At 35.3% G+C, this 18,710-nt stretch overlaps 1 protein-coding gene across 17 annotated transcripts in view; it reads left to right on the plus strand.

Annotated features, from left to right (window-relative positions):
* CADPS2 (calcium dependent secretion activator 2) overlaps positions 1-18,710 on the plus strand; it is a 741,873-nt gene that overhangs the window by 499,340 nt on the left and 223,823 nt on the right. For all 17 annotated transcript variants that reach the window (XM_072652868.1, XM_072652877.1, XM_072652869.1 and 14 more), the window contains exon 9: positions 6,014-6,080. In XM_072652868.1, the coding sequence (XP_072508969.1) occupies positions 6,014-6,080 (67 nt within the window). The remainder of the gene's footprint in view (positions 1-6,013; positions 6,081-18,710) is intronic.

Below are 18,710 nucleotides of genomic sequence, written 5' to 3' on the forward strand. Positions count from 1 at the left end.
GAAACAATGTTACAATTGAAATATAATTATAGATAAAGTGAAATTACAAAAACACTTGTAATGTTCATCTTCAGAATTTCAAATGCAACTCCTATCTAAAAACAAACAGTCATAACCTAAATATACCCAAGATGTACATCAAGTACTATTTAATAACACTTCTTTAAAAAAAAACCAAGGATGATTTAAATAATTGGAGAGATATACATTACCTGTACTTAGACAACGTAGCAAAGATGACAGTGCCACCTGAATGTAGATTAATGATGTTATAATCATTATAATAGTATATATAATCATAATAATTGCAATGCTGTACTTTATGAAGTACTATAAGTTAAAAGTATTTTGTAAAAGTACTAGACAAAAGAAAATTCATGCAGAAGAATCAAAGGTCTAAAATCTCAAAGGAAATCATTTTTAAAGTAGGAGTAAAGAGAGAACAGGACTTCCAGATCTCAAATTATATTATAAAGGATTATTAAAAGAAATGCTTTGCATGGAAAGATTTACATGAACTGATGCAAAGTGAAATAAGCAGAAGCAAGAGAACATTGTACACAGTAGCAGCAATACTATATGATGATGTAATATAAAAAAACTTAGGTATTTTCAGGAACACAATGATCCAAGATAGTTCAGTAGGACTTATGATGAAAGGTGCTGTCCATGTACAGAGAAAGAACTGGTAGAGCCTGAATGAAGATCAAAAATACTTTTCCTTTATTTTTTTTGCAGGGAAGGGTTATCTTTGTTTTCTTTCACAGAATGACTTACATGGAAATGTGTTTTGCATGACTACACATGTATAACCTACTTCAAATTGCTTGCCTTCTCAATGGGCAGGGGGGAGGGGAGAATTTGGAACTCAACATTTTTAAAAAAGAATATTAAAATAGTTTTTACATGTAATTGGGAAAATATAAAGTATTAAATAAGATTTTTTAAAAAAGAATTGTTTTATCATTGGCATTTTTATGTAATACTAACAAAGCCCAACAACAAGAGATAGAAAGAGAAATTCCATTTAAAGTTACTGTAAACATTATAAAATATTTAGGAGTTTACCTGCCAAAACAAACTCAGGAACTATATGAACACAATTACAAAACACTTTCCACACAAATAAAATCAGATCTAAATAACTGGAAAAATATCAGTTGCTTGTAGGTAGGCCTAGCTAATATAATAAAAATGACAATTTTACCTTAATTTACTTATTCAATGCCATACAAGTCAAATTACCAAAAATTATTTTATAGAACTAGAAAAAAATGACAGAATTCATCTGTAAGAACAAAATATAAAGAGTACCAAGGGAATTAGTGAAAAGAAATGCTAAGGTAGGTGGCGTAGCTATACCAGATCTTAAATTGTACTATAAAGCAGCAGTCATCAAAACTACTTAGTACTGGCTTAGAAATAGAGTAGTAGATCAGTGAATTAGTTTAGGTACACAAGACATAGTAGTCAATGACTATAGTAAATCTACTTTTTGATAAACCCAAAGAGCCCAGCTTCTGGGATAAGAATTCACTGTTTGACAAAAACTGCTGGGAAAACTAGAAAATAGTATGGCAGAAACTGGGCATAGACCAACATTTTACACCATATACCATAATGAAGTCAAAATGGTCACACTATTTAGATATAAACACTTATGCTTTAAGTAAATTAGGAGAGCAAGGAATAGTTTACTGGCCGATTTATGGAAAACAGAAGAATTTATGACCAAACAAGATAGAGAACATTATGCAAAGTGCATAATTTTCATTTCATTGAATTGAAAGATTTTGCACAAACAAAGCCAATGCGACCAAGATTAGGAGGGAAGCAGAAAATTAGGAAAGAATTTTTACAACCAGTGTCTCTGATAAAGGCCTCATTTCTAAAATATATAGAGAACTGAGTCAAATTCATAAGAATACAAGTCATTCGCCAATTGATAACTGGTCAAAGGATATGAACAGGCAATTTTCAGATGAAGAAATTAAAGCTATCTATAATTATGTGAAAAAGTGCTCTAAATCACTATTGATTGGAGAAATGCAAATCAAAACAATTCTTGAGTACCATATCACACCTATCAGATTGGCTAACATGACAAAACAGGAAAATGATAAATGTTGGAGAAGATGTGGGAAAATTGGAATACTAATGCATTGTTGGTGGAGTTGTAAACTTATCCAACCATTCTGAAGAGCAATTTGAAACTATGCCCAAAGGTTTCTAAAAATGTGCATACCCTTTGACCCAACAGTACAACTTCTAGGGCTGTCTCCCAAAGATATCATAAAAATGGGAAAAGGACCCACAAGTACAAAAATATTTATAGCAGCTCTTTTTTTTTTCACAAAAAGAAAGAGGTCACTTTTTATTTATTTTAACTTTACAATGAGATATTATTGTTGAAGATACAGTAAGAACAAAATACAAACCTTTTCTCTAATACCTCAAGGACATATTCTCCTCTAAACGTCATCAGTCTTTGGGGAACTAGGCTCAAAGTTTAGTTCAGTTTCTACATAGCATTGGTTCCATCAAATTCAAATTTAGATGCAACCAGGTTCCCAAAGCTCAGTGCTTTTTGCTCCTTGGAGTATTGACAATGTCTTTCCTACAAAGCCTAGCTTGGATTCCAACTCCTGTGTTCTAGTGGTTCAGTGTCCTGAGCTTTGAAACTTTGAACCCTTAACTTTGTAGACCCCACTCCATTAAAGTCATCAAAGGGAATGAAGAGAGGTAAAAATGTGTAGTGAATGCTTATACCTTCTAAATGCTTCCACAGTCAATCAGAGATCTTCCTGTTCACCATGTAATGCACACACTGGAACCAGTTAGAGAATGGCCTTAAATACTCAAGTCTTTCTGAGATCTTTCTCTTACATGTCATCAGTTATTTTCCTGGAAGTAAGCTTTCTATTATCCTCCTTTTGGAAAGGATGCACCTGCCAAACAAGCTGATATTTGCTGTTTGTACTTGTACCAGATCCTTATTATGTATAGCAGCTCTTTTAAAAAAAATGTGTTTATTTTTAGTTTTCAACAGATACTTCCACAAGAATTTGAGTTCCAAATTTTCTCCCTATCTCTGTCTTCCACTCACCCCAAGACAGTGTGCATTCTGATTACTCTTTCCCCCCAAACTGCCTTCTCTTCTATCATACCCCTCCTTTCTCTTATCCCCATCCCTTCTATTTTCTTATAGGGCAAGATAGATTTCTGTACCCCGTTGTCTGTATACCTTATTTCCCAGTTGCATGTAAAAACAATTTTTAACATTTGTTTTAAAAGTTTTTGAGTTCCACCTACTCTCCCTTCCTCTCTCCCTGCCCATCCCCACTGTGAAGGCAAGCAATTTGATATAGGTCTTACATGTGTAGTTATGCAGAACACTTTCATAACAGCAACATTTTAAAAGATTAACTATATTTCCCTCTATTCTCTATCCTTTACCCTGCCACCTGTTTATTCTATTCTCTCTTTTGACCTTATCCCTCCTCAAAAGTGTTTATTTCTAATTACCCCCTCCTCCCATTTGCCCTCCCTTCTATCACCCCCTCCATTTGATCCCTTCCCCCTCACTTTCCTGTAGTGTAAGATAGATTTTCATACCAAATTAAGTGTGCATGTTAATCCCTTCTTAAGCCAAATGCAATGAGAGTAAGGTTCACTCTTTCCCTCTCACCTCCTCCCTTTTACCCTCCCTTGAAATAGCTTTTTCTTGCCTCTTTTAATGTGAGATAATTTGCCCCCATTCCATTTCTCTCTATCTCCTCCCAATATATTCCTCTCTCACTCCTTAATTTTATTTTTAAGATATTATTCCCTACCTGTTCAACTCACTCTGTATCCTCTGTCTATATGTATATAATCCCTCCAACTACATTAATACTGAGAAAAGTCTCAAGAGTTACAGATAAGATCTTTATATGTAGGAAGGTAAACAGTTCGACTTTAGTAAGTCCCTTATGATTTCTCTTTCCTGTTTACCTTTTCATGCTTCTTTTGATTCTTGTGTTTGAAAGCCAAATTTTTCTATTCAGCTCTGGTCATTTCAACAAGAATTATAGCAGCTCTTTTTGTGGTGGCCAAGTACTGGAAATTGAGGGGATGTAATGGAATACTATTGTGCTATAACAAACAATGAGTAGGTGGACTTCGGAAAAATCTGGAAAGACTTGTACAAACACATGCTGAGTGAAGAGAGCAGAACCAGGAGAACACTGTACACATTAATAGCTGCATTGTGCAATGCCTGACTTTGATTGACTTAGCTCTTCTCAGTAATGCAAGGACCTGAGACAGCTCCAAGGGATTCATGATCGATGATTCCATCTACATCCAGGGAAAGAAATATGGAGTCTGAATGTAGATCGAAGCATGCTATTTGCTCTTTTGTTTTGTTTTTTTCTTTCTTGTGCTTCCTCTTATTTGTTCTAATTCTCCTATACAGCATTACCAATGTGAAAATATATTTATTGGGAAGGTATATGTTGAGCCTATGTTGGATTGCACAGCATCTTGGGGGGGAGAATGGAGAAAATCAAAATCTTATAGAGGTGAATGTTGAAAGTGAAAAATAATTCAAAATGCATGAAAAGGAAATGTTTTTGATGGTCTAAAATTAGAAAAATTGATAAATGGAACATTCTGCATCAAACTCAGTAACCCAGGGTTTAATAAACTTGTGAATATAAATTGCTTGGAGAAGAACTTCCTATTTGGCAAAAACTTCTGAAGAAACTGGAAAGAAGTTTGGCAGAAAATTATTTTCGATCAATATTTTTAGATTATATATTATGTTGTGTTATATTAATACCACAATAAGCTCAAAATGAGTACGTGACATGTATATAAAAGTACATACCATTAAAAAAATAGAAACAACCAAACCAGTTACATTTCACAGCTGTGGTTAGGGAGAACATTTGTTAACCCAAGGATAGGAGGGAACACAAAAGATGAGATAAATTTCACTTATGTGAAATTGAATAACTATTATACAAACCAAATCAATAAAACTAGAATATATAAGGATACCATGTTTTATAATTTCACTTTTTAGCATCATATCACCATCAGTCATGGCACTTAATGATTTTCTTAAGCTGAAGATATTATTATTCATGCAGATATACTGAGCATAACATTGCTTAGTATCATTTTACAATAATATAATTGGAATAAGAAGTATAGGAAACTCTCAGATGACAGAATTTCTTCTATCAATAAAAGTTCTCACCTTCTCTGTTGCATAGTAGCTTAAGAGAGTTGCCTAGAGTACTTAAAAGTAAGATAACTTGCCAAAGGGTCACAAAGCCAGTATGTGCCAGAAACAGGAGTTGAACCTGAGCAAGTCTTTCTAGCTTTGAGATTAGTTCTCTGTTCACTACAAGATTTTAACTTCCTTCATAATAATGATGATCATAATTATAACCAAACATAATAATTATGCAAAACCCCACTGTAACATCATTCAGCCATTTGCCAGAGGCATGAAATGAATGTTTAGAGATCTGAGCTAGTATTTGGAAAGAATCAGTAACAAGTTATCCTCTTGGCATATCTTCTTAATGTCACCATGTTGCTTAATGTGAGTATACACAACAAACCAGTTTTGTAGAGCTAACTGCGTGCTATAACCTCATTTCATTCAACTTCATATTTTAATGGAAACAATCAAATAATAGGTGTCTGTATGTTAGATGCTTTCTAAATCCAGATTCCTTCTATATGTAGCTATAACTGACATAATGGCAAACAATTTATACCAGTGCTCTTCTAGTCACATATCCTTGGCTCAGCTATTCTGTTCACAAATATTCCAAGTGAATCAAATTTTGCATTCAGTTAATTCATGCTTTTGAACTTGCAGAAATAAATGAAAGTGACTTCCCACTATGTTGAAAGTGTCACCAGCAACAGTAACAAAAAAAGAAGAATTGGTTTAAATTAAGCATTAAGAAAAACTTGTTGATCACTCATATATTCTCTTGTTTTTCCCTGGCAGATATTTATATGCCCTTGGACAGAAGGTTTGGAAAAGGTGGAAAAAAAGATACTTCGTTCTTGTTCAGGTTAGTAAAGTTTTCTGATATTTCAGTCACTTTTAAGTAACCTAGTACTCTAGCTATTAAATACTGTGTGTATGCCTGTTTAAGAAATTGAAAAAAAGAAAAAACAAACCTACTTGGTCAAGTTTCTAAAGAGGCACATTAAAAAAAATGTTCACTTAAACATGCCCAAGACCAGTCTACTCAACTTCTTGGTGAAAAGAAAATATTGTGGACTCTAGTGTTACTGAAGGCACTCTTAATACTTAAATGTATTGGTTTTGATTGTTTTATTGGATATTTTATTTGCTTTTCTAAAATGTACTCGCCTTAAATGAAATTAATTCACTTAACAGGAAGGGTCTCCATCAAAATACTCATTTGATGTTGCTTAAATTATCATTTTGTGGTGAAGTAAAACATTATGGCTCTCCAAAGAAATGCATTTCAGAAACATCTTGGATTCATCATTATAACTATAAATAACCTCAAAATTCTTTTTTACTCCCATACTACAGGCCATCTGTGGTATATGATATCAGTTTAGTGCAAACAAGAAGGAAGGAAATAATATTGTTTTCAGTGACAACATTTATACCACTTTGTGTTTGCCCCAATAAAAATGATTTGATTTTTTCTATCTGGCTCTGTAATAGTTGATTGAAAAGTGGAAAATTCTATAAATCAAGAGTAGTTGGGCTGGTTTTAACAGCCTATCTGATTAATTTTTCTCAGTACGTAGGCTGGTTGTTCTCTCATGTCATTTGACTTCATATTGGTAGACAAGAGTGGAGTGTACTGATGACTAAATCGTAAATCTAGCCATATTAGAGTTCACATTGATTCCCTGTCATTCCTATTTTTCTAATATTTCATCAGAAGAAATGAAATTTAAGTAATATTTTTATTGTGTTATCTAACCACGAAAAAAATAGTATGGCCTAGTGGATAGACTGTTGGAATTTTGATTCAGGAAGAGCTGCATTCAAATCCACTGCCGAAGTTTGTTTACCATCACTTTGGTCCTCTGACAACTCTCTAAAGCTGTCATTTGAATTACAACTACTTTGTGATCTGTTGAAGTGGAGTCTCCACAGTGATTGTCATAGATTCTTGATATCTTGAAGAATCCTACTAAAAAGTGGTTTAGAAATGGGAATAGCTCATGTCCATGGGAAATCCTTTCTCTTCTTCATTATTGACATACAGAAACATTTTTCCAAGTCCACAAAAGCCACATATATGAAATTAAATATGCTTTTCATATATATATATATACACATACAAATAATTCCAATTTAGAAATCTCAGGACTGACCAAACAAAACATGCCTATGGGTAATATCTTTCTCAAATGTTTAAATCATGTTTGGGCCATATGTAGATCTTATTTACACATGCACACACACAGAACAGAGCTCAAATATACTGAGGTGGTTTGTATACAGTCATCAGAAAACTTGCTAAAGTTATATGAACAATTGAAAGCTTCCCCCCAGTTCCGTTTATTATGAAGAAACAAATTGAATACACACTTTTTCAAAACCAGGATAGAAATACATGCAGGTCTAACTAGAATAGCCCATTGGGGAAACTGGGTAGTTTATATTAGCGTGTTTAAAGGCAACTCTCCTTGTATCTGCACACAGCTTGGAGGCCATCCTAGCAGGCTGCATTATTGAAAGGTGAAGGAGTCATTTTTAGTAGGGAGGACAGTGTACCCCGCTGCGTCTGCTGCTGCCATCGGCAGGATGGTGCTCGAGTGATAATGTGAATCTCATCACTACTTGTGAGTGTGTATTATGTGAGTGATATAGCTGGAGATCCTAGCCACTAGCCCAAGAATTTTGCACCCCTAGAAATTGATTGAGAGTAAAAATTTTCCTGCTGCAAAGTCTTTGTTCGAAGTGAATTCTAGGAGCTAGAAAAGTGTAGACTTTTTCAAATACTTTGTGCTACAGACATTTAAATTAGAAGCAAATGCTAGAATAGGGGAGGGAGAGAATGAGGAAAATGGTCTCATTTATGTGTATAGAGAATGTACCTAAGACTTAAGTAAACGTAATTAGTTCCTAGATAACATTAGCTATAGCCCGAGCTTTTTCCTATCTTTTGCCCCATTTCTCATGGATTCTGAGGGCTTAGTGTAGTATTAAGAAGTATATTTTAACGTTTCAACTAGTATCTGAAAATTTTAAATAGAGAATATGAGAATAAATTTTGCTTTAAAATGGAGTCAAAGGCTTGGATTTTCCATGTCGAACATTATGATGGAAAAGATTCCAGATCATTTAAGCATACTTATTCATATTTCTAGCAGTGGTTTAATATGCTTGTGTAAAAATAATAATAATAAAAAGTTAGCCTGGATGAGAAGAGTTACCTTAATATTACTTATGATATTTTAAAATTTGATATTTAAATATATAAACTTTAAAATTTATATTTTAATTTATTTCGATTCAACAACAATTATAAGTCTCAACATCCTCCTTTTAAAATACTTATAATTGACCCAGAAGAATAGTTCACTAATGATAATCACTTTTTTGATCCCTATTTAATAATGTCCCTAAGCACATTCAGGGAAGGCAAAAGATGTAGTAGAAAGTGCTAGATTAGAAGTTCAAGAGTGGGAGCTTGAATCTCACCACTGGCAGCTACCTATGTCTCTTGAAGTAGCTTTGGGACATCAAGGTAGTGAAAACATTTGTCTTTTATTTGACATGTTTTTATTTACATAACAAAGGAAGACTCAAGGTCTTGAGAAGCCTGGAATATGGAGGAGGGGATGGAGAGGTAAGGAAGATGGAGATAATTTCTCATATAAATATCTTCATAATCTAGCCCCTTTCTATGCATTATATCTTACATATTACTGCCCCACCCTCACCCCATTAAGTACATTGCTATTCAATGACATTGACCTTCTTGCTATTTCTCATGCAAGAGATTGCATCTCCCAACCTGTGCATTTACCCTGGCTGTCCCCCACGTGGAAATTCTCTTCCTCCTCATCTCTATTTCCTGGCCTCTCTAGCTTCTAAGTCCCATTTAAAATTCCATTTGCTACAAAAAGTCTTTCCCAATCCCTCTTAATGCTAATGAGTTCCTTCTATTAATTACTTCTGTTTTATCCTGTATATATCTTGTTTGTAACCACAATTGTTTGCATGTTGATTTCTCCATTAGATTGTGAACATCTTGAGAGCAAGAACTGGGGTTTTGTTTGTTTCTTGACTTCTCTTACAATTTCAGTGCTTAGCATAATACCTAACACATAGTAGACACTTAATAAGTGCTTGCTGACTTGTCCTGACAAGAGAAGGTTACAGCAAAGGCATTTTGCTGGACCTCAGACTTAATGATCTTGAAGAACTTGACAAGAAAGAAAATTAACTTCAGGGATAGTCCTGAGGAAAGGCAGTTCTTCAGTCTGGATAGTGTACCCAGTTTCACTCCTAATTAGTGTGAGATATAGAGTTATTAAAACTAGGACAACTAAGGTAAAGTCAACCAACGATCTCAACTAGTATGTGAGGCAATGAAGTTTTCAATTTCTTGAAAAAGTAAAGAATATCCACAGGTAGAAAGAGGACATAGATGCAGTCTATCATAAGAGAAACTACTCTCACCCCTTGTCCCTACAAAATATACATATGTGTATACACACACAAACATACATATATATATATGGGGGTTATATATGTAATATATATGTATGTAGGTAGGTAGATTTTTTGGACTACCACAAACACTTCTCATTTTTGAGCTTCAGTTTCTTTAGCTATAAAAAGGTGATAACAACACTTATACTACCTTCTTCACAGAGCTGTTGTTAACGTCAAATTAGTTACTTTGTCAGCCTAAAAGTGCTATATAAATGTAAGGTTTTTTTTTTTTGGTGGGTGGATGGGGAGGAGAAATGAACCTGTGATTTCACTGGCATAGGAAAGAAAATAAACTCTCTACCAATGCAGAGTTCTAGCCAAACTACAAAACTCAGTGTTTCCCTACATTGTCCTACTTCCATCTCCTTACCTATATGGACACATTGCTGCCCCTGACTGATATATACCTGACTTCTCCTTCAAGGTTCAGTTCATGTGCTATCTCATCTATCATACTCTCCATGATCCCTTCTTCTTTAATTTTCTAAACTCATTTACATAGGTCAACTTAACTCCTCTTGTACACTTAGGCATTTTCTAATATGTCTTTTAGTTATTGTGTACCTGAATCATTTAATTGATGTTTTTAATTTAAATTTTTGCTCCTTATTTATATATTTTCTTTTTACACCACTCTCACTTTTGAATATATCACTTCTCCTCCCCTACCCAGTGAATCTTTTTCTTATAACAAAAAAAAAATTTTTTAAAGAAAGGATAGGGTGGTGGTGCGGTGGATGGAGCTCCTGGCCTGGAGTCAGGAAGACCTGAGTTCAAATATGGCCTCAGATACTTACCAGCTATATAACCCTGCCAAGTTGCTTAATCCCAACTGCCTCAGAAAAAGTTAAAGAAAGGATAGGGGAGAAAAGAGGAAAAATTAATCAATAGGGTTACCAATTTTGACAAGCATTTGAAATGTTTCACATCCATAGTCTCCTATCCTTGCCAAAAAGGAAGGGAGATAACCTTCAAAACACGACCAATATATTTTTTCGCCAAATTTTATTACCAGTGCCTACCTCAGTGTCTTGCACATAGTAGCACCTGATAAATGTTTGTTTGTTGAATTGAATTAAACTAAAGTTTCTCTAAAGATATTGTGAGTGAAGATATAGGAAGCTGTCATGTGTACTAAAATAGTTACTTTAATGATATCCTGGGAAGTTGTATGATTCTGAGCCCTACTGGGGGCATGGTCTACTCTGATTAGAGAAAACGTCCAACCTGAATGCAGGAGCTTTGTTGTATGACGTCACCAGACACAGAAATAGACATCTCCTACTTTATTTTGGCCCCGTATCAAAGTGTTCAGTGATTGTTGTCAATGCGTCAGAATCATGACTCGAAGTTGCTGCAAACAACAGCAGGCTATCAAGACATAATGTTAATTAAATATCAACTGAGTTGGCACAGGATGTAAACAGTCAGCCCATGCCATTGAAGTGATCTGTGTGCTTTACAGATAGGCTGGAAGCCCGCTGTCAGTGAGACACAGGGAGGATCTACTTTAAAATAAGAATAAGAATGAGAACAGATTCCCTAGCAGCACACCTGGTGATCACCTGCAGCATGTTCTTCGCACACATTGAAAGCAGTTGGAGAATACCATTCATATATAAGGAACATGAAATTCAGTCACAGGATCTAGATTGGCTCATGTTTACACATGGTAATAAAATAACTGACACAGGTGTGAAGTTAACAGACATGTAATGCTGTCAGTGCAAGAAGGAGCTTATGGGAGAGTGGCTGTCTGCTATACCAATGCGGTTTGCACTTAGCACTTTCCATAGTCATTAAGATTAGAAAACTGAGAGGGAATAGTTAAATGCTTGGGGAAATTACCAAAACTGTTCTGTCTAGTTTTCTGCTGTTGTTCCTCTGCTTTTTACTGTCTTGTTCTCTGTTTTTAAGAGAAAATAGAAAATTCGTTGTGATTTAGAATTAGAAGATACAGTGCTAGGGGAGGTCTGGCTAGAGGCTTTCATCAGAGTAGGGAATTCCTCATTGTGGTGCACAGTAGCCATTTATCTGTAACTTGTCATTTTAAAACATTGTCAGCAGCACTGAGGAATAAAGCAGTTTGGCAAAGGTCACATAGCTTATATGAATAAGAGGCAGGACTTGAATCCAGACCTTCCTAATCTCAAAGCAAACCCTCTTTCCACTCTACTGTACTTTGTCTCAGAGAATTCCTCCTATATCTGTTAGAGAATGATATGGGATTTCCCTATGAGGAAGAGAGGAGAAATGCTGTTTTCAGCTTTTCAAATTTCATTTTAAAGTTACCTTTCCTCTTAGAATGATTTAGTTCTTCATTTTTAAAAACTAAGACTGAAGCTTCCAGGTCAAAACTTAGTTTTCACTGACCGAGTTTGGGGCTAAATTTGATGAAATATTATCTTTTTAATTTTTTGAAAGCTTCACAGAATCCCTCTTCTTTGATTCATAGACTATATAATTTACTTAAGAGGCAAGTGTGTATATGTACATATGTATGTATGTATACATACACATATATGTGTATGTATTTGTGTGTATAGAGATAGAGATGTCACTGTGCAAAGCACATATGTAAATATAATCTGAGCCAGTCATCTTTTATGGACAGAACTAAAATATGTCTCCAGTTGCAGCTTGATCATCAGCCCTGGAGTCAGGAAGATGAGTTGAAATCCTGTCTCAGACACTTACTAACTGTGTGTCTCTAGGCAAGTCTCTTAGACTTGCTTTGCCTCCATTTCCTCATCTGTGAAATGAGGGTAATAACAGTACTTCCTTCCCAGGGTTGTTGTGAGGATCAAACGAGATAATATTTGTAAAATGCTTAGCACTGTGCCTGGCACATAGGAGGCACTGTGTAAATTCTTATTTCCTTCCACCTTCCAATTAAGAAAGTGAGGGCTAAGTTTCTGTGAGGGAAAGAGAAAATTTGGTTTGAAAAAGGAAGGTTAAAAATGGAACCAAGCAACATTTTGTTAAAACTGAACAAATTCTTCCAAGTATCATTAACTGAAATGAAAATGTAGACCAGTAGAATGTGACTTAATTCTTTGTTACCTAAAAACTCTAATTGGAAATTTACTTAAGTTCAACGATTGTCTGCTCTGTGCCAAGCATGTAATAGGTGCTGCATATCCCTGCCATGAATTTACAAAAAGAAAAGACACATACATAAATCAGTGTAATACACAAAGCAAAATATAAGTGCTTTTAAGAAAAAAAATAGGGAGAATGATATGCAAAAATCCTTCACCTCAGGTTTGTGATTTTTTTAAAAAAATTAATGTATTTCAATATAATTGGTTTCCTTTGTAATCCCATATATTTTATTTTATGAATTTAAAAACAGTATTCTTAGAAGGAAAACATAGATATCACCAGACTGAAAAAAAGAGGTCATGACACAAAGAATAAGGACCTCTAATAGCGATGCTCAGAAGAGGAAAAGCTCATATTCCATTTGGGAGTAATAGGTAGTTTCATGAACAAGGTAGGCATGTGAAATGAACCTAGAAGGATGAGTAGGTGTTTAAGTAAGCAGAGATGAAGGGAAAGGGAATTTTGTGCTTAATATTTGTACTTAAGGAAAAATATCAACAATGGTACAGTGTCACTAAAGCAGACTATTTGCCACTAATATTGGAGATAGCAAATAGTTTACTTTAGCTAGAGTATAAAATTCTTATAAGAGACTACTAGGAAATGTCTTTAAAAGTAGATTTAACTTACCTTATTGAAAACCTCAAATGCCAAAATGAAGAGTTTAGTTTGTTGGGTAATGGGGAGTCAATGAAAACTTTTTGAGAAGTGGAATGACATTATCCGAGTTCTGTTTTAGAAATAATAATCATTCAGATTTATATAATATCTTACAGTTTACTTAGTGTTCCTTTAGAGCTCTGTAAGAGTGGTAATTGTTAATTGAGTCATTTTAAAGTTATGTTTGACTCTTCATGAACTCATTTTTGAAGTTTTCTTGGCAGAGACATTGGAATTGTTTACCATTTCCTTCTCCAGCTCATTTTACAGATGAGGAAATTGAGGCAGGCAGGGTTAAGTGACTTGAACAGGGTCACAAAGCTGGTGTCTGATTAGAACTCATGAACATGAGTCTTCCCTAGTCTAAGCCAGGGCTCGACCCACTGAGTCACCCAGCCAACAAGGGCTACAAGTGCAGTATAATGATCCTCATTTTACAAGTGATGAAGCAGGCTCAGGGAAGAGATGAGATTTTTTTCAGTCATATAGCTAGTAAAAGACATAGCTGGGACCCAAATAGGGAAGTATGAGTGAAGGTGGGAAAACAGGTAGTAAATAGGCCAAAACCAGTGCAGTTTAATTGAAGAAGGGAGGGGTAGATGGATTCAGAGAATTATGTAATTACAACAAGGAGCTATTTTGTATTTTCATCTCTTTGTGTTCCTATGAGAGCATTTCATGGGTTGCTTCTGTGGGTCACCTAAAGGGTGAAGGAGAGGCAGATGGTGCGCATCAGTGGACTTTCTATTGCTAATGAAGAATTTTACAGGAGAAGCAGTGTACAAAACCTCTGAGTATAACAAAAATGAGAAAGTCAGTCATATAGAGCAAGAATGAGGGATGGACAGTTTGCATGCTCCATTAGTATGGGAACATATCTAGGCAAAACCCCAAGCAAGTTAGGTGGAGGCCCTGGAAGACTTATGGATGGACCTAGTTGAGATTTACACAGGAGGAGAAGGCATGGATAAGTTATATTTTTAAATAATTTTACATTGATAAAGTCACAGATACTCTGCTATATTGAAAGCATCTCAGTACACAGTAGGATGACAGTCTCTAATAATAAATGCTCTTGATTTATAGTATTTGCCCTCAGAAGATTCAAAAACTGAATTATTTAACTCATGATTACTCTTCAAGAGTAAGGAAAAATGAACATTAACATGCATCATAATACTGGCCTCTCTTTCTGAAATAAAATTTTTAGTTCGAGCCTTTTCTCAGGTTCTCTTAGAGGCAACCTCCTTTCTCCTTGCCACTACCCCATTCCCTCAAGTGAAAATGACAAACATCTTTTATCATGTTATTTCTTAAAGTTATCTCTTAGAATTTCTAGTTTTCCTTGAAAAGTAACTATATGACTGGCAGTTAGTAAATAAGTATTTTTTGTCATTAAACATTTATTAAACACTTGCTCTTTGACAATCAACCAATATATCATATAGCTGGAAGGCATTTAAGTTTTCATATTAAAGAAGTCATGATAGAGATGCACACATATTTACTTTTATTAGCTCTTTCTGAGGCTTTTTAGAAAAAGCAGCTTGGATCAGTAAAGTATTTAAGGGAATGTTGAAGATGACTCATGCAGGAACATTTCAATCCTAAAAAAAATTCTCTGTTTGACTCTGTGAAATACATGCAAGACATCTTTGCTATTGATTAGTCAAGTATCAAGTTTCCTCTAACTCTGCTCTCTTGTTAAATGGTATTAGCAGTGTTTGGCAAGCAATTGATAAGATCATACTCCTTTTTCATCCATCCTGGCCTTGAGGGAGAACTGTTTTCCTGGATTACAATCAAATCTGATTTTCTAATATCTCTAGCTGTTCCTTTGGCTTCTGCCAAGACTATTTTTTAGCTGAGGATTTGTTTTAAGCCTTAATCTTTGCAAAAATGAGCCAGTGGGAGTGGCTAAGCTGCCAGCCGTTAACACAATTCCTGGAGCAGGGTTGTAGCAGAGGCTTGAAAATTGTGGTCTCTCTTATAGTTGGCACATAAAAGTGTAGATATAGGGGACAGGTGTTGAACAGCTGACAGTTGAAAGCAAAATAGGTTTCCCCTGCCAGATGCAGAAACCTTACAAGACCACAGCAACCGAAGGGGTCCTGCTAAGATCAATAAAAAGCAAAGAGGGAGCTGATTATTCTCTATCTATAGATCTGAGGTCAATGTACACTCTTACACTGTGAATGCAATTTTTACAGAGAGAGTAAAGGTGGATTGGATTAGGCATATTAAATACTTGGCTTAGTCATGTCTTTCTCTTGCAGGGATTTTTATTTGCAAAAAATAATAAATTGGGTAAGCTTTGTTGAGTATTATATCAGTAAGCTACATACTGAAAACAAATACAGGGCTAAAGAATTCAGAGCAGGTGGTACCACCTGTTTCAATTTAATCCGAGCCCCAACAATCTGCTACCTAGATGTGTGGTGGAATAGAGAATCTGAGAGTGACTCATAGTTGGGAGCAGAGGGAACCAGTTGTGACTCTGACTTTGATACTGGGTCTTCCTTATAGGAGGATTATTATAATAATCAATGCCAGTGGACATTGACAACTCTGTCTGGGGAATCAACTATAGAAAATCAGCCCCAACTATAGAAAATCGTTTGCTTGTCTGGAAAGCTAATAGTTTCATGTTCAAAACTGCAGTCTAGATGGATGTATCCAAACTGGTGCTGCTGATGCATTTGCTGTAGAAATCTGAGAAAGAGCAGAATCCAAAAGGGGATGTGGAAGAGAGCTCTCCCAAAATACTGTAGGAAGCACAATGAAAGTGGAGGTATTTTGGCCCTCCTTGCTAGGGAAATAGAAATTGGAAAGGTCTTGAATTGCCATCTTTGGGATACATGAGCATGCTGAAAACCAAGGTGCTCCATTTTCTGTTATCAAGTGGGTTAATATCCTAATTGCTAGTGGCACTTCTATGGGAGTTGGTATTTTATTACTCTCCCATCTGCACTCCCCGTTTCTTCTTTCGACCCAATTAACTTTGTCAGATTATGTTGGCTGAGACTGAGCCATCAAAATGAACAAGAACTTTAAAAAAAAACCCCACCATGGCTCAAAAATTACCTGATCATTATCAACTTTAATTTATTTTTATTGGATTAGGAAGGAGCTAGGGTTTTAGAAACAGGATGATTTGGTCAAAGCTAACCCCTTTTCACAGTTTTTCATTCATACTTAATGCTGCAAAATTATTTTGCTTTAAAAATTTAAGCTTTACCAACTTTGCTAAATAAGCTCAGATCTCAAACAAATGCTCAATTAGAGATTGAGTACAAAACATAAAACAGAAACATTCATTTGTGCAGCAAAATCTTTGTCAAAGAGGAGATGAGCTTTCTACCTGAAAGGCCAATTTTAAATGGTTTTAAAACACAAGTTTATTTTCAGTACACGTGAAATAGTATCATAACCTTTGACAAATAGACTGGGTCGAAGATTTATAAGAATCTTCTGAGGTAACTTATTTTATTTGTTTTTTAGACAACCAACATCTTTCATTATGATGACAAATTCTTCTAGAGGGATAGAATGGCGTACTAGGGAGGGGTTTGTCCAGGAAGTTGGAAAGTCCTGGGTTCAAGTCATTCTTCTGAAACATATTAGCCTTTTGACCATGGACAATGTACTTTAATTTTCAATGCCCAGGACAACCTTAAAAATACTAACTACTGAGTTGCCTATCTGCATTTACAGAGAGATTTCCCACACCCGGAGTTTCCTACCTACCCTGAGTAACCACAAGTCTGAACATATTAACTTGGTTGTCCCAAAAATCTTAACACAGACAGCAAATATATATCACTTTAAGGTTTGCAAAGTACTTTACATAATATTGTCTCTAAAAGTATAAACAGGTACCACCAACAACTAAAGAAGTATATAGATCTGAACATTTCATCTTTCCACCCATTCAAGGAGTTCCAGTCACTCATTAATATCTCTAGGATCAAATATATACTCTTTCTTTTTCATTCAAAGCTCTTTGTAACCTGGTCTCTTCCCACTTTTCTAGTCTCATACTTTGTTTTCCTCCAAGAATGCCATGTTCCAACAACACTGGACTTCTTGAAGTTTCTTAAGCATAACACTGAATCTTCCTTCTCTGTGCCTTCCCGGTAGCTGTCCCTCATATCTGAATGTCCCACCCTCTTACCTCCACATTTTGGGTTTCCTAACTTTCTTCAGCCCTCAGCTCAAATCCTACCTATTCCAGAAGGCCTTTTCAGGAACTTCTATCTTCTACTGCTGAGCCTGGCTTGTCTGAGTACTCTGTGTATATATTCTTTGTACCTAGATGCTTCAATGCCATCTTATCCATTAAAATGTAAGCTCTTTGATGATAGCAACTATATTTTTGGCCTTTTTTTTATCCCTAGCATGTCACAGAGTGCCTAGTGAATAATAAGTATTTAATAAATGCTTTTTGACCTAACTTGAAAAATAAAAATAAAAGTATTACCCTAATATGCAACAACAATAAAGCACTGACATCACATATGTGTTTAGGGCAGTAACATTAGCTAATATTTCCATTTCACTTCACAATTTATCATTTCTCATAAAAGCCCTCTTATCTAGGTAGTTATCACTGTCTCTCTTTTGCAGATAGTGAGACCAAAAAAGTTAAATAACTTGCCCAATGTTATGTGGTTAATCATGACAAGGCAGAACTTAGGGTGGAATCTTCTGACTCCAAGTTCACTATGTAGAACTGTGTAAATACTCATGGGTTCTCTAATTTCCAATAGGGCTAAAGCAGAAAAGTTATCAGAAATAAGCACACTCATTCACAATGTTCCTTAGAAGGTATGGAATTTCTGGAGAAGTTCTAATGATGGAGAGAAGAACTTGACATTTGGAATATATAGTGATGCAGTAGGAGATTTTATTTATAAAAAAAAGAACAATTGTCAGTTCCTTCTGTGCAACTTGATCACCCACCTACTCTCCCGCATACCTACACGCAAAAGCAAAATTCCTAGAGTTCTCTAAGGACTGTGGCCCTGATGAGATAGAAGGCAAACATAAGACAAACATGCAAATCTTTTGGCCCTTGAGTGAATAAACCAGGCCATACAAGTACTGCTGATTGAGTTTGATTCTATATGTTTTGCTAAGTAGATTCTTATTCATTCTCTCTTCTTCATACCTCACCCTCAAAGACTTACTTAACAAAGAACTCAACAGCCATGAGATT

This window comes from Notamacropus eugenii, chromosome 3 (assembly GCF_028372415.1).
Source record: "Notamacropus eugenii isolate mMacEug1 chromosome 3, mMacEug1.pri_v2, whole genome shotgun sequence".
Classification (NCBI taxonomy): domain Eukaryota; kingdom Metazoa; phylum Chordata; class Mammalia; order Diprotodontia; family Macropodidae; genus Notamacropus; species Notamacropus eugenii.